Below are 16,896 nucleotides of genomic sequence, written 5' to 3'. Positions count from 1 at the left end.
GGTTCTGCTCAATAATAATCCAAAGCAGAGCGGACCAATGCATGTTCATTTTCGTCATCTGAGTCAGATGCCACCAGCAGAAGGTTGATTTTCTTTTTTGGTGGTTCGGGTTCTGTAGTTTCTTCATCAGAGTGTTGCTCTTTTAAGACATCTGACAGCATGCTCCACACTTCGTCCCTCTCAGATTTTGGAAGACACTTCAGATTCTTAAACCTTGGGTCAAGTGTTGTATCTATCCTTAGAAATCTAACATTGGTATCTTTTGTGTTTTGTCAAATCTGCTGTGAAAGTGTTCTTAAAATAAATATATGCTGGGTCATCATCCAAGACTGTTATAACATGAAATAGATGGCGGAATGTGGATAAAACAGAACAGGAGACATACAGTTCTTCCCCAAGGAGTTCAGTCACAAATTTCATTAACGCATTATTTTTTTAATGAGCATCATCAGCATGGAAGCATGTCCTCTAGAATGGTGGCCAAAGCATGAAGGGACATATGAATGTTTAGCAAATGTAAATGTAAACAAACTTGTTTGTCTTAGCAATCAGCTGAACAAGAAGTAGGACTAAGTGGACCTGTAGGCTCTAAAGTTTTACATTGTTTTGTTTTTGAGTGCAATTATGTAACCAAAAAAAATCTACATTTGTAAGTTACACTTTCGCAATAAAGAGATTGCACTACAGTACTCGAATTAAGTGAATTGAAAAATATTTCTTCATCATTTTTACAGAGCAAATATTTGTAATAAAAAATAACAGTATAAAGTGAGCACTGTATAATTTCTATTCTGTGTTGTAATAGAAATCAATAAATTTGAAAATGTAGAAAAACATCAAAAATTTAACTTCAATTGGTATTCTATTGTTTAACAGTGCGATTAATTGCGATTAATTTTTTTGAGTTAACTGTGATTAATTGACAGCCCTAGCTCACACTAATAATTTTTTATGCTTCTATTTTGGGCCTTTGTCCCCCATTATATGCCATGTTTGGGCTTTAGGAGGTTGTGAGATCTCTGGGGAGAGAGAGAAAGAAGGGAGTAATTCTGCTATCAGTGCACTTAAGTCTATCTCTACTGCTGTCCACTTACAAGAAAGAGAAGTATGAGCGTCCTAATCAGAATATGTGAAATACAAGCTGAAAATATTCAGCTTTCTGATATTGTGCATTTGGAAAATTATTAATGTATTAATTATTGAAGTTGCTGAAAACTTGGTTGTCACAAAATTGAAATTTCCCCCAGAAAACTTTGATTTTTGTTAAAGTTAAAAAAAAAAAACTGGCCCCAAATAAGTATTTCTTTATCTCAGATTGAGACATTCTAGCTTGTTGAGAACCAAATTGGAAACACTTCATTTCAGGTCAGTTCAATATTAATCTGTGTCTGCTTGAGGTGTCCTGGTTGATTCACCCTGCACCCTGATGCACCTCTGGCTTAAAGTGCTCTGTGCCTCATGTACATACCAGGGCCACATTGTATCACAGGAGATGGGAAAATGGGGAGAGTGAGGAACCTAAACTACAGCTCCCTTGAGGCGCTGTGACAATTCAGGCATAGTTCAGTGTTGAACCAAGCTGAAATGAAATAGTACTTCAACTCAGGAATGTCAAAATGTTTCACTTCAATCAGAAATGTCAAAACAAAACAACTTATTGTCTCGATTCAGGATGAAAACAGTCATTGAAACATCTGAATTTCCTGATGTTTGATCAGATCTAATTAGGATACAGTTAAGCAACTAGACAGAATAGGTTCATAAATGTGACAAAACACAGCAGAAGGCACTTTCTGTGTTTGCTAGGTCAGCACAGCTCTGCCAGCATTGGAAAGGCTTCAGCACTTGTATGTGTGAAAAGGCGATGTGATAGGGCAGCTGCCCCTCACTGGCAGAAAAGGGATTAAAAGCATCCCTAGGGAGGCTGCACTGGAGGCAGCCAAATAGAAAGGGGCTGAGAGGAGTAGCCAATCACAGCCCCGTAGGCTCATATAAGAAGGGCTGCAGGGCTGAGCAGAGTTAAGTAGCTGACTGGAGAGAAGTAGCTTGAGGGGAGAAGGCCAGGCTCCTAGCAGGAGGAAGGAGTGCCAGTACCTAGGACAAAGCAGTGCTGCAAGCAGAGACCAGGGGAGCTAGAGAGCTCCTGGCTGGCTGCTAGGGCCTGTAGGCTGAGGCCCGGAGGTAAGGGCAGAAGAGGGTGCAGGAGCCTCATGGGAAGCAGCCCTGGGACAATGCACTGCATTTGCCACTGAGGGAAGTGGCTGGACAGAGATTGCAGGTCCCTCAAAAGGGGGAAACACAGAGTGTGGCACAGCCGGAGGGCCGTGTCACTGAAAAGGATGCTGCAGTCCTGGGCGTGGCGTGGGTCCTGGAACGAAAGTGACAGCGATGAGGCACCGCCAGAGATTAGCGCATTAGCGAACAGAGCTAATCTCCAGGACAGCCAGCAGGAGGCGCCTCAGTAGTGAGTCGCAAGCCGTCACAGGCAGGATTTGTGCCTGCTCAGTAAATCTGGGAGAAAGGAAAACAATGCTTCATTTTGAAATACTGCTTTATTTGGCCTCCTGAAGACTATTCCAGACATTCTGTTTTCAGTTCTCTCCCAGAGTAGTCAGCTACCATATTACATGAAACTCACACTTTATAGATCTCGGCTCTCAGATCACCACTACTTTGTTTTGTTTGTATCTGCTTGCTCAGTTTTGCTAATGATTCGCGATTCACAATCCGCCTCTTAAACTGTCTCTGTAGAAAATGAAATCCCAGTCTCTCCTCTGCCTCATTTGCAGTCAGTGAGGGGTGGCTCTGGGACTCAGAGCCCACCGTGACCTGACAATGGTTTTACCTCAGGGACACCATTCTCCCCAAGGAGAATGCTGCAAAATCCAGACAGATTCAAATCAACCCCCAGGAAATAACTAACGTGAATCTAAAATCCCCCTGGTAGGGAGACCCCCTAGGCTGTTCCACCCCATTGCTGGTGCACCAGCAGTGGTCTGTGAGGTCCTTATTTTATTAGCCATTCCTCTGTCATATGCAGGATGCCACCAGTGCACCCCACAGAAAAGGACCTATTGCTGATATCATAGCAACAGGCAGCTGCCACAAGCTGGGAGTTCTGTGTAGGATTGCCAGCACCCCAGGATTGTCTGGGAGTCTCCAGGAATTAAAGATTATGTTATGTGATGAAATCTCCAGGAATGCGTCCAACCGAAGTTGGCAAACCTAGCTCTGTGTCATCGGAGCTGACCTCCATACAAAGATTCTTTGGCATGGAATGCCTTCCCCAAACTAGTCTACCCTCCTCCAGGCCCACTCCTACCAGGGTGCTCCAGTAAATGGCCAGCTGATAGCAGCCAGCCAGTGGCTAGCCTTGATTACCAATGTCACTAATATCTAGTTCATGTATAGTGTTAACAAGAGATCAAATCCTGCACCTTTCTGCATGTAGCTAATCTCCATAACCTTGTTTCCCTGTGGCTGACATTCCTTGTCCAGCCGCCCTCTCAGATTTTCAGAAAACACCTCCTTCCCCCTTCCGATCATTTGGTCCTGACTATAAATCCTTATTTCCCTACGTCCCTAGCTGCAACTTTTCCTCGGGGTCTCTCACAGCTGTCTAAGCTGTCGTCCTACCCCCACTACTTTCTTATCCCCACCAGCAGCTGACCATCAGAAAGCTGACAGGGGAACCTGACCTCCAGACAGAATGAGATCTCTCCACTCACTTGGATTCCATCCACATGCAGTGGTGTTGGGTTGGGAGCTGAGTTCTGGTGCTCACTCTGTCCCCCTCTCTCCTAGGCTCTTCATGGCTTTGTGCTGGTGGTGACGTCTGAAGGGTTGATATTTTATTCCTCGCACACGATTCAAGACTATCTTGGATTTCATCAGGTTAGTAGGATGTTCCATAACTTTTTAACGTGGTTTCTCTTTGGCCTGTGACTTTCTTTCTTGGTTTAGCTGGTAAAACATATCCTCTAACCTGGGAAATAGCTGACAGCCAATGGACCCCAGGCTCCTCTGAAATGAGTGGATGAGATTTGACCAGATGTTTCTGCTCCTAAAAGTAATGTGACTCTTCTGGGCTGATTTCACAACCACATTCATGGCTCCCCTGATCCGAGGCCAGCAGAGGGAGGAGCAGAAAATTGCTCTTGGCGCTGGAAATAGGGCTGAGCTGATAAGCAGAGCCAAGCAAGAGACTTGAGCTCCCATCTGCAGAGCATGGGCCAAACTCCGCTCTGTTCCAGCGATGTAAGCGTGCAGTAACTCAGCTGAAGCCAATGGAGTTACTTTGAATTTACACCCATATAGATGAAAGCAGAATTTGACTCTCTAGAGAGTCTGCTTGTTGTCATTCTGACAGTGGCATGGCAGGGTATCACTGCCCCTTTTAAGATCACTTAACATAGGGACTACAGAATTTAAAAATGACAAATATCAGGGAGCGGGACCACAATACATGTATTCCTTTTCCCTCTCTGAATACAATCCCTTGTTACTTCCAGATGTGGAATGACTTTGCCACACTGAGGAAAGTCGACTAAGGAAGGAAAGACAAACATTTCTGGTAGAAAAGACTCATTTGTGGTCTCTTGCCACAGCCCTGCACTGGGAACAGTGCTGGACAGCTGGTCAAATAACAATGTTGAAAAATGTCTCTTTAGCTGAATGGAATCCTTCCCAGAAGCTGCAATTTCTTCTGATTTTTTGCAACTGAAAAACAACATTTTCTGGTTGTCCACAACAGAATATCAAATTTTGGTTGTTGAAAACCAAAAAAATTGTTGGGTTTCAGGTTTTTCAGTGAAACTCTGAAACATTTTGCAAAAACTTTTGACAAAAAATGGAAAAACTTCTTATGTTCCCACAAAACATTTTGAAGAAAACAGAACAGCCCTACTGGGTCAGACCAAAGGTCCATCTAGCCCAGTATCCTGTCTTCCAACAGTGGCCAATGCCAAGTCCCCAGAGGGAATGAACAGAACAGGGAATCAAGTGATCCATCCCCTGTTGCCTGTTCCCAGCTTCTGGCAAATGGTGGTTAGGGACACCATTCCTGCCCATCCTGGCTAATAGCATTGATGGATCTATTCTCCATGAACTTATCTAGTTCTTTTTTTGAACCCTGTTATAGTCTTGGCCTTCACAATATCCCCTGGCAAAGAGTTCCGCAGACTGACTGTGCGTTGTGTGAGGAAAAACTTCCTTTTCTTTGTTTTAACCCTGCTGCCTATTAATTTCATTTGGTGACCCCCAGTTCTTGTGTTATGAGAAGGAGGAAATAACACTTCCTTATTGATTTTCTCCACACCAGTCATGATTTTATAGACCTCTATCATATGCCCCTTAGTCATCTCTTTCCAAGCTGAAAAGTCCCAGTCTTATTAATCTCTCCTCATATGGAAGCTGCTCCATACCCCTAATTATTTTTATTGCCCTTTTCTGAACCTTTTCCAATTCCAACGTATCTTTTTTTGTGATGGCGTGACCACCTCTGCACACAGTATTCAAGATGTGGGCGTACCGTGGATTTATATAAAGGCAATGAACATTCTGCTCGCTTTTTTGAGTGCCACTGCACATTGAGTGGATGTTTTCAGAGACCTATCCACAATGACTCCAAGATCTTTCTTGAGTGGTAACGGCTAATTTAGACCCCATCATTTTATATGGGTAGTTAGGATTATATTTTCCAATTTGCATTTATCAAAATTGAGTTTCATCTGCCATTTTGTTGCCCAGTTTTGTCAGATACCTTTGTAGCTCTTTGCAGTCTGCTTTGGACTTAACTATCTTGAGTAGTTTTGTATCATCTGCAAATTTTGCCACCTCACTGTTTACCCCTTTTTCCAGTTCATTTATGTTGAATAGGACTGGTCCCAGTACAGACCCCTGGGGGACACCACTATTTACCTCTCTCCATTCTGAAAACTGACCATTTATTCCTACCCTTTGTTTCCTATCTTTTAATCAGTTACCAATCCATAAGAGAACCTTCCCTCATATTCCACGATAGCTTACTTTGCTTAAGAGCCTTTGGTGAGGGACCTTGTCAAAGGCTTTCTGAAAATCTAAGTACACTGTATCCACTGGATTTCCCCTTGTCCACATATTTGTTGACCCCCCTCAAAGAATTCTGGTAGATTGGTGGCATGATTTCCCTTTACAAAAACCATGTTGACTATTCCCCAACAAATCATGTTAATCTAGGTGTCTGATAATTCTGTTCTTTACTGTAGTTTCAACCAGTTTGCCTGGTACTGAAGTCAGGTTTACCAGCCTGTAATTGCTGGGATCGCCTCTGGAGCCCTTTTAAAAAAAATTGGTGTCACATTAGCTATCCTCCAGTCATTTGGTACAGAAGCTGATTTAAATGATAGGTTACAAACCACAGTTAGTAGCTCTGCAATTTCACATTTGAGTTCCTTCAGAACTCGTGGGTGAATGCCATCTGGTCCTGGTGACTTATTACTGTTTAGTTTATCACTTTGTTCCAAAACCTCCTCTAATGACACGTCAATCTGGGACAGTTCCTCAGATTTGTCACCTAAAAAGAATGGCTCAGGTTTGGGAATCTCCCTCAAATCCTCAGCCATGAAGACCAATACAAAGAATTCACTTAAGAAAGGAAATTAGTTTCCTTTCCTATTCTGTCCCAGCCCAGCAGGCACTCCAGTCTGCCTAAGCGGGAGACTTTTTTTTGTATTTTTCATGACATTTTAGTGGCCAAATACCATATTTCCTTGTTTTGCAGAGGAAGCCTTCATAAATGGCCCCCTTTTTGATAGTGTCATTCTCACCAATTTGCTTCCTCCAACTAAGCCACAGTCACCAGTTTTCACCCACATGTACGAAGACTCTGATCATTTATCAAGGCTTGGAAACAGTTGACAGTTGCTTGCAGAAAGAGTTGGCCACCACGTTTTATTGTAACTTAATTGGTCTCCTCAAAGAATGATGGTTTCCTTGCAGCTTTCACTGATCAGAAATGAACTTCAGTGATCTTAATGTTAACAATTGTTTCCCTATAATTAGCCAGGATGGGCAGGGATAGTGTCCCTAGCCTTTGTTTGCCAGAAGCTAGGAATGAGCGACAGGGGATGGGTCACTGGATGATGACCTGTTCTGTTCATTCCCTCTAGGGCACCTGACATTGGCCACTGTCGGAAGACAGAATACTGGAGTAGATTAACCCTTGACCTGACCCAGTATCCCCATTCTGATGATCTTATATTCTTAAAGGTCTGACTGATTTGAAATATTTCCCCAAGGGTGACAGCCCCTCTTAAATGGGCACTTAAATGTGGAGGGCCAGATTTTCAAACAAGGCCAGATCACAACTGCATGTATAAAAATAAATGCAACTGCTCAACTAATTTGCATATTTAATAGCCTTAAGCACAGGATCACATCATGTAATTGCACATTCAACTCTCCAGCACTGGTCTTTGCCGTGCACAGATACCTGATGCGTGCATGCAATTGCAGTAACTGTGTGTGGAAAGTAGATATTGACTTGCCTGCCTTAACCTGTAGGGAAGTCAAAGTACTTCACTCTTATATAGGGCTTTTCATTCTCTATATATCCCAAAGTAAGCATCATTAGCTCAATTTTGCAGATGGAGAAAATGAGCCAGAGGGGTGAAGTGATTTGCCCAAGGACACTCAGTAGCAAAGCCGGAATTAAAACTCGGGTCTCTTGACTCCCAGTCCTCAGTTGTATCCACCATGGCACAGTGTCTTGGCCTCTATTTTCTAACAGCATCTGCAATGTTTTCTTTATGAATTTCAAAAATAAGTGAAGCTGACATCTATTAATAGCTCTGCATTATTGCAGGCAATGGAACAGATTTAGTGCTGTTTTTCTCCTTTTGAAATGTTTTTTTCTAATAGATTCAAAACTACTGGAATCAGGATAGTCTAAGTACTGTACAACATGTGCATAAATCAGCTGCTGAGGTGTCAAATTGCTTTAAGAATGTTTCTTCCAATATGCAGAACTTCCTTTCATTTAAAAAAAAATTATAATAAACTGAAATATAACCAGTACAAAGCTCCTAGCATTCTAAACCTTATTTATATTTCATAGTTCAGAAGTTTTCATATTTTAAATGTGAAGATCTTGAGGATTAATTTAGTTGGCAAATTGCAGCAAATTATAGTGAATGACTGAGAGTCAAAGCGCCAGTGAGGGCAGTGTTTGTGATTTTTATTATTCTGATCTGCTCTTTGTAAATCATGTCTGTCTGTTCTACTGACTCATTCAGGGAAATGAGGTCAGATCTTTGTTGTGAAGTGTGACTTAATTACAGACCTTTTTTGGCTTTTGTTCTTATTGGAGCTACCCTATTAGTCATTGCTTGCTTTTTCTGCTTAAACATACTTCATCTTGCCAGCAAACACACCGCATATTAATTACACTGGGGTAGCTTGTGACTGCACACCTGTGTAGTGAAGTCCAAAGCCACAGTCTCACCCTTTAGGTGATGACCAGGTAAAGGCAGAATAAATCATGGTGATCTGTTTTGTTGGGATTCTTTGAGCAGATTGGGCTTGATTCTGCACCACTGACACTTGAATCAGTTTCTTCCACACTGACTCACTCTTATGCCCCAAATGGTCCCACTAAAGAAACCAGGACCTCTTCCATGGTGAGTAAGGATGGCAGAATTGGGTCCATTGTGTAGTTCTGGCTCCAACAGGTAGCTCCATTGCCTTTGCAGGGGCTGCTGTCTATGCCATGGAGGTGAGGGATGCAGGCCACCTTTACCCACCCTGGCTTGACCCAGCTCCCATCCGCAGAGTGTGCTCAGGCCTGGGATATGGAACCTTACTCCCCGGGGAGCCCCACTGATCTCAGTGGGGTGAGACTCTTTGCAGGCCCTGGCACTGCCCCTGGGAGTGAGGGTGATGAAATCTGGTCCACTGTGTGTGTGGCAGTTCCGATGGCGAGAGGCCAGGCTGTCCCCAGCTGTGCGGCAGCTGCAGGTGCCTGGGATAGACAGTTGGACTCACCTGTCACTCTGCTTCCTTCCAGACAGATGTCATGCACCAGAGCGTGTTTGAGCTGATCCACACCGAGGACCAACAGGAGTTCAGGCGCAACCTTCACTGGGCCCTTAACCCACCTCCCACTCCCGAGAGCAAACCATCGCCTGATGGTAGGTGCAGGAGACTAAAGAAAGGGAGGTGGCATAGAGCCTGCTAGGGGCCCGGCCAGTTCTGTTAGCAGCCCAAAGACCACCGGGAATGTCCTGCAACTCTTCACTGTTTCCATAAGATAGTTGCTTTAAAAATGCTGTTGTATTCCTGTTAGTCCTGGGCAGGTCCTGTCAAGAGGAGTTTGGTCCTGGCCCTCAATGGCGGAGACAGATCGTCCACTAGACCTGCTGCCTACAGACACCACTCGGTTCAAGCCTCAGCTGCAGTAATGTGCAGAAACAACGAGGAGTCCTTGTGACACTTTAGAGACTAGCAAATTTATTTGGGCATAAGCTTTCGCGGGCTAAAACCCACTTCATCAGATGCATGGAGTGGAACATACAATAGGGAGGTATAAATACACAGCATATGAAAAGATGGGAGTTGCCTTACCAAGGCAGGTGCAGGTCTCTCAGATGGCAAATCCTTCATTGAGGCAGCTGTGAACTGAAATATTCTCTGTGCAGTGTCCAGCTTGTGCACTGAATAAGGCAGAGGTCCTATGTCAACGATAGAGAGAGATCTTGTAACTCAGGGCTGCACCCACAGCAGGCCATTGGAACTTTCCTGACTTTTGAGTGCTTCACTTTGAAACAGTCCTGTTCTTCATGTGCATGCAGGTTTTTGTAGGGGGCGTTTAATTAGAAAGAAGGAACCAAGTGTGTCCATCAAGAGGAGATTTTTTGCAATACCTTCAATAGATATAGCTGCTGATGCACGTTGTCACCTTGTTGGGAGTCTCCGCACTTCCGTGTGTGTTAATTTGGGCTCTCCTTTATCCCACATCCTTTAGGTGAAACAAGTATCAGCTCCTCCATTATCACTTACAAGCCCAGCCAGCTGCCTCCCGAGAATTCCTCTTTCCTCGAAAGGAGCTTTGTGTGCCGATTCCGCTGCCTCCTGGATAATTCATCTGGGTTCATGGTGAGTAAGAACCTGCATCAGCCTCTCCTCATTAGTGTGACATTAGTGCAGGACTGCTCCTTTAGTATTCTCACCCTCACACACACACACCCATTGGTGGCAGAGGACCCTTAACACAGCTCTGCCAGGGCAGAATTCTCCCTACCAGAACAAGGGGGCTGTTTCTATGACAGGCCTGTTTTTTCCTTTGAGCCTTCAGTCAATCCTTGACCATCTGGAACAAAGGCCTTCTCCACACCAGCCTTTGTTCTTCAGTCCCCCTTCCACTTCTAGCACATCTCTGCCGGTGGGAGCACTAGTCTGGACAGACCACTGGCATTTTGAGCACCTCGTGCTCTAGAAGTGTTAGGAACATGGTCAGACAATGTCCTCATACACACTAGCTCTTCCTCTGTGCTACCACCAATGGAGCTGCACTGGTGGTGGGACAATGTAAGAACAAGGCAGCTAAAGTGACATACTTCCACTCCTAAATTCATTGGGGGCAGAATGTGGCCCCTGATCTATCAGGGCAAACCTGCTGAACACCAGTGAATCTCCGTCTAATCGCCCTGGGGGTCAGCAGCTTTTGGAATGGCCCTTATGGGGCACAGGCAGCAGCTCAAAGCGGGACATCCAGTGAACAGCCCTGTCCTTGGCTGATGCCCGGATCTGGAGTGGAGGATGTAAACTGGCTTAACTTCCCCTTTGGCCCTGCTCCCCCCCCACACACACACACAAATAATACATAGTGTGGTTCACCCACAGACCAGGGTCAGGACAATTGTTGCCTAAATAGAGGGGTTTGTCTGGATTCTGACAGGAGAATTTGCTTGTGTTAAACTTCAGCAAACAACAAAATGGCATTCAGTTTTTGGTGGCATTCTGGAATGGTGATTTTAAAAGTGACTTTCAAAATGGAAAAAAAGGTCTGATGTTCCCCAGTGCCTGCGTTCTCCAGGGGAGGACCCAGAAATGCGGCTTGGGAGCTCACTCAACCCTTAATGGAAGGAGCAGAGGGACAGACTCTTTAAGAACCATGCTTTTCTCCAATCTGTTCGCCAGACATCTGAGTTAAATATCTGTCACAAAAACAAAGATGCTTGAGAATCACTTCCAGGAAAATAAAGCCTTTTTTTCTTTCCCCCTAGGCCTTATTATTACATCATAAAGCTTCTATCAAGTGCACCAACTCCATTACTGTTATGTTTTCAGCTTTTTAAGTGATTGGGAGGAGATTTCCCAAAACAAGGACTTTGCACACACAAAAGCACCACTCTGGGTCAGTTCTGCATGAGGGTATGGCTCTAGGTGATACTGCCTGGCAGCGAAAGTATGAAGGTTGGTGAATGCCTCATGCAAAATGCTAAGAGGGCTGGTTGGCTCAGGGGACTGGTAATAGGTTGAGAAGCTTTTCACGGCTTGATCACCAATTCAAATGCAGCTGCTGTTGGTAGTGACCAAAAGTCATTCAGGCCTCATAGCTGTGTGATGTCTAAATGCACTTCACAGTGTGGTTTCAGCCCGCAAGCAGGTGTGAAAAGTCACCCTCACAGCTTGTGGCTAAGTGGAAGCCAGAGACTGAATGGACATGGTAACTGTGCTATCCTCAAAAAGAAAAGGAGTACCTGTGGCACCTTAGAGACTAACCAATTTATTTGAGCATAAACTTTCGTGAGCTACTTCATCAGATGTTACTCTGAAACCTGTGCTATCCTCTTAACCCCTAGTGGCCTGAGACATATTAGTGAAAAGCTGGGTTAGCTTGTGCCATCTGCTCTGTGGAGGGTGGATGTCAAATACCAGTGTTGTTAGTCCGGCACAGTTCACCAGCACTGGCTTCAGTTGCACTAATAATACTCAGAGCTCTGTTGGGGTGATAGTTGCATCATGTGGGTGGTGCTTTTTCCTGGTGTTCCCTTACACCTATTCTCCCAGTAAACCAGACTGCTGTGCCCAGGGGCATGTGCATGTGCACTATTCCTGAGCCTGGAATGGCTTTTTCCTCACCCAGCACGCAGTCCCTAATCCTTAGCAAGGTGCTTTGTAGAAAGGTTTGGATGCCTACTGTGTGAAAAGCACTCTGTTTGTTAAAACCACCTTTGGAGCCAGCCCTGTGACGTTTACATTAGATGGCCTGGATTTTCAGCTACAGGAAGACATGGCTGAGGCCTTTATTTTAGAGCAGTATTTTCTGACCATGCAAGATCACCACAGCACGGGTCCCAAAGGACTGGCTTTAAGGATGTCGATGCTTTGGTTGGATGTGTGTGTTAGCCAGCCAGAGGGGGCACGTGTGAATGGGAGGAAGCACAGATAGGAAGCTGTGCGAACTTTATTCCTCAAAGAACAGACCACATGACTGCCAAGGAGACTAGCAACAGCACTGCAGGAACACACCAGATCCCATTGGCAGCCTGAAATGTTGCCATACCAGGGCTCAGCTCGCACAGAACAGCCCAATAAGGGAAAGATGGGAGCAGTGAGGAGCATGGTTCTGCTCAGTAAAGTTAAGGTGGGCCTGACTCAACGTCCATTGAAGGCAATGGAGGGTTTCTGATTTCCTCCAGTGGTCTTCGAATCAGGCCCTGTAAGAAAGTGACATCAAATTTCCCCCTGTGTCTCTACAAAAGCCTATCTGCTCATTCATTAGAAACAAAGCGATACAGAGGGACTAAAAAGAGATTTAAAAAACTCGCCTCTTTTGGTGACTTTTCACTGCATTGTCTCACTTTCCTTTGCCCTCCTATTACAAGAAATCTAGCACATGCTTAGATTGGTGCTTTGGCCACATGGCTGTGCCTCATGTTCTGACTCCTAGGGTATCAGTTGTACAGCAGGGGTGTTTGTCTGTATGATGATTTATTACTTTTAGCCATGAGGGAATATATGGGCATCAAGGCAAACCTATCAAATTTTAGTTTGATAACAAATCTGCTGCAGCACAAACACTGTCATTGCCAAGGAAGGCTAAAAAAAGAGGAAGAAGTGGGCAAAAGGAGACAAGGAGCTGAAATTGTACCTTTTTCTAAGGCTATGTCTACACTACAACTCAACACTCAGGGCTCATGGATCTCAGGCTGCAGGACTATAAAGCTGCAATATAAGCATTTGGCTCTGGGACCTGCTGGGTTTAGACACCGCTACACTCTGTGTATAATAGTTACTGTCCTTGGGGAATAGATGTGATGTTGCTTCGCAACTGCTTCTTGGGGATTACCTAAAAAGTAAACTATTTGAGTGAAAGTTAGGACACAACAGAATCTGCTGTTTGAATGAAATTAACCAAGTATTTTAAACGGATGCCTCTAGGAGAAAAACGAAAATCACATGCACAGAGTCTGAGTAATTGCATGTGGTGATGGTTTGGTTTTTATATTCAGAATTGATTTCATTTTAACAAGCACATTAAAATACAGGCTGCATTTTTTAAAAAAAATAAAACCCTAATAGGTATTGGGGCACTACAGTAAAATCAAATGACTCAACAGAGTAAAAAACAATCATATTTTTAAACAAAACAATTATTGAAATCCTACGTGTGGTTGAAGATGTTACGTTACCAAAATGGAAGTGAGTGGTGACCCAGATTCCTGCTAGGCACTTCCCTCCAGCTGACAGGTGATGTCACTTCCTGTATTTATTTCCAGTAACTTTTCAAGGGCAATAAAATGTGCAGTCAGAGAACTAACTGAGGTCCATCCCTGCCTCTCAGACCTCTCAAACAGCTGAGCAGCATGGCTACTCCCTCTGGTTTTGCATTGGATGAACATTTGATGAAGGTGGGGTACGGATTGCTTTTGGGTGTTTGTTGGAGATGGGAGAACTGAAGTGTGTAAGCCACAATGCTGCAGGCAGCGGGAGGGGGGAAGGGAATTCGTAAGTCTTTACTTCTCAGTTCCCGACTTGTAAGGTTTTGGGTGGGATGGGTTGTGTCCTGCCACCACTGAAACTGTCTCTACTGTAATTTTGTTTGTGAGCTCACATGAATAGAGATCACAAGAACAGGTCCTACCTATGTCCTGACCTTACAGCATGGGTCTAACCTGGTTTATGGCATTGTTGCCACAGGGTACAGCTACACTGCAATAAGACAGCCACAGCTGGCCTGGGTCAGCTGACTCAGGCTGCGGGGCTATTAAATTGCAGTGTAGACTTTCAGGGTTGTGAGGGAAGAGGGGTCCAGACTCAGTGCCAGGGGATTTTGTGCTCCAGCAGCACCTCTGAAAATCTCCTCTGAATAGCATACAGTCCCGATGATTCAGTGTTCATTGGCTTTTCTCTCCTTCCCCTAGGCTTGTCTTGTTCGTTTGCATTTACTTATTAACAAATGCTGTATTTGCTTTAAACAGGCCTTTTGTTGCTGAAGTTAACAGCCCCATTCATGTTCTCGAAGTGACTCCTCTTTTTTCTTTTCAAGGCTTTAAACCTTCAGGGCAGGTTGAAATTTCTCCACAGCCAGAATAAAAGGTCTGAGGATGGGTCCCTGCTGCCACCCCAGCTGGCTCTCTTTGCCATCTCCACTCCCTTGCAGCCCCCCTCCATCTTGGAGATCAGAACCAAAAACTTGATCTTCAGAACCAAGCACAAACTGGACTTCACCCCCTTGGCATGTGATGCCAAGTAAGTACAGAAGTTGGGACTAATGTTGGCATGTGCTGTTAAACAAGATTTTCCCCAAATACTCTTATAAGCAAGACTCATGTTACATTCAGCATCTTTCTGTGGTGTTCCATGTTTGTGCAGCTCCTGGCACGGGGGGGTCCTGGTCCATGATGGGACCTCTGAGGAGCTACTGAAATACAAATAAATTAATAATAATAATTAATTACTTAGGAAAGGTATCTATTTGTTTTTTAAAATGTGGTTAATACAGCTAGTTGAAATATTTTTTTTAACAAAAAGGGTTTTGGGGAGGAAAGTGACTTGGTTTTTTGCAAAAAATTGTTAGAATGTTTTTCTGGGAGCAGGGTACTCTTTATCAACCACATTGAAATTATCCAAATGACTGTTGAAGATTTTCAGTTACTGGGAACACAATTTTTGGTAAATGAAAAGTATTGTTAACCAGGTCAGTAACATTTTTGATTAAACACAATTGGATGGGTGGAGAAATTAAAAAAATAGTTAAATAAAAAGGGAGGGGGTCCATTTAGAATCCTTCAGCATGGAAACAACATTTTCATTTCCAAAACCTTTCCAAAACTAGTAGTTCATTTTTCAGCTAACTGTAGTAGTCAATATCCTTGCTTATGGAAGTGAAAGATTGGTCCCATGGGTTAGAGTCAGGCACAGATAGCAAGTGGCTGGCTAGGCTTCTCTGCAGACTTCTGCCAGTGCACCCTAACCTGGACCTGCAGCACAAGTTCTTGAAGCAGGAATCAGCAGTTGTGTGGGGATTATGGCCCACATCCTCAAAGATATTTTGGTGTCTAGTGCTCATTGAAATCAGTGAGACGTCGGTGCCTAAATACACTTGAGGACATAGGCCTATGTGATTTGGCCCTTGACCCACCCTGGCTTGAGATAAGACCTATCCCCCAATTTATGTCACTCGTGACTGAAGTACTAGCTGGATCAAAACTGTCCTGTGTCAGTGGTTCTGAACCAGGGGTCCACATACCCCTGGGGATATGCAGAAGTCTTACTTATCTAGATATTTGCCTAGTTTTACAACAGGCTACATAAAAAGCACTAGTGAAGTCAGTACAAACTAAAATGTCATACAGGCAATGACTTGTTTATACTGCTCTATACACTGAAATGTAAGTAGGATATTTATATTCCAATCAATTCATTTTATAATTATATGGTAAAAATGAGAAAGGACGCACTTTGTCAGTAACAGCATGCTGTGACACTTTTGTATTTTTATGTCTAATTTTGTAAGCAAGTAGTTTTTAAGAGAGGGGGTATGCAAGGTAAATCAGACTCCTGAAAGGGGTACAGTAGTCTAGAAAGGTTGAGAGCCACTGTCCTATGTAAAGGCTACAGCCAGCCTTTGCTTCCATTGACAGTATTTGAACAGCCATTGGCATTCCAGGCCTCCTTAGCCTTGCTGTGTCTGTTTTGTTCCCGTTGTGCTACTCTTTAAAAGAAGAACATCCTGCTTCTGGTCTCTGCCCTGTCACACTCTTCACAGCCCCAAGGAGCTGTGTACTCTGTTAGCCTCTGGCTGCTCATAATTCAGATTTTTTTTTTTAATTAATCCTTGTGTGGGGAACCCTCCCTGGGCACAGGGACCATGCAAAGCCCTAATTTAAATGGTTAAATGCTGCTTAGGCTTCCTGGGACCTTCTGCACGGGGGTGAATTCCAGCCAGTTTCCTGAAATCTTGCTCCTTCTTAGTCTGTTGGGATCCATTCCACTCTTTACAAAGCTTCCCACTTTAACAGTACTGCCCCAGGTAACACAGTTAGCTGAGGAGGCCTAGCTAGGCCTCTCTTTGAAGGGGTTCAGAGGGCAGGAGGGGACTCAGGGTTGGGGCACGGGAGGGGGTTTGGGGTGCAGGCTCCAGGTGGCACTTACCTCAGGTGGCTCCTGGAAGTGGCAGCTTGTCCCCCCTCTGGATCCTAGGCAGAGGCGCGGCGAGGCGGCTCTGTGCACTGCCCTGTCTACAGGCACTGCCCCTGCAGCTCCCATTGGTCACGGTTCCCGGGCAATGGGAGCTGTGGAGCCAGCACTTGGGGCGAGGGCAGCACGCGGAACCCCCTGGCCACCCCTGCTATTAGGAGCCAGAGGGGGTCATGCCGCTGCTTCCGGGAGCTGCGCGGAGTCAGGCAGGGA

General features: G+C 44.5%; 1 protein-coding gene across 1 annotated transcript in view; it reads left to right on the top strand.

Annotated features, from left to right (window-relative positions):
- LOC140895914 (aryl hydrocarbon receptor) overlaps window positions 1–16,896 on the top strand; it is a 131,221-nt gene that overhangs the window by 101,997 nt on the left and 12,328 nt on the right. Inside the window, exons 4-7 of the mRNA XM_073306818.1 lie at window positions 3,805–3,894; window positions 9,044–9,167; window positions 10,001–10,131; window positions 14,531–14,733. Of these exons, the coding sequence (XP_073162919.1) occupies window positions 3,805–3,894; window positions 9,044–9,167; window positions 10,001–10,131; window positions 14,531–14,733 (548 nt within the window). The remainder of the gene's footprint in view (window positions 1–3,804; window positions 3,895–9,043; window positions 9,168–10,000; window positions 10,132–14,530; window positions 14,734–16,896) is intronic.

The sequence above is a fragment of the Lepidochelys kempii genome, chromosome 11 (genome assembly GCF_965140285.1).
Source record: "Lepidochelys kempii isolate rLepKem1 chromosome 11, rLepKem1.hap1, whole genome shotgun sequence".
In the NCBI taxonomy this organism is placed as follows: domain Eukaryota; kingdom Metazoa; phylum Chordata; order Testudines; family Cheloniidae; genus Lepidochelys; species Lepidochelys kempii.
The sequence above is the reverse complement of the archived record's forward strand: the minus strand, read 5'-3'. Positions and strand labels throughout refer to the sequence as shown.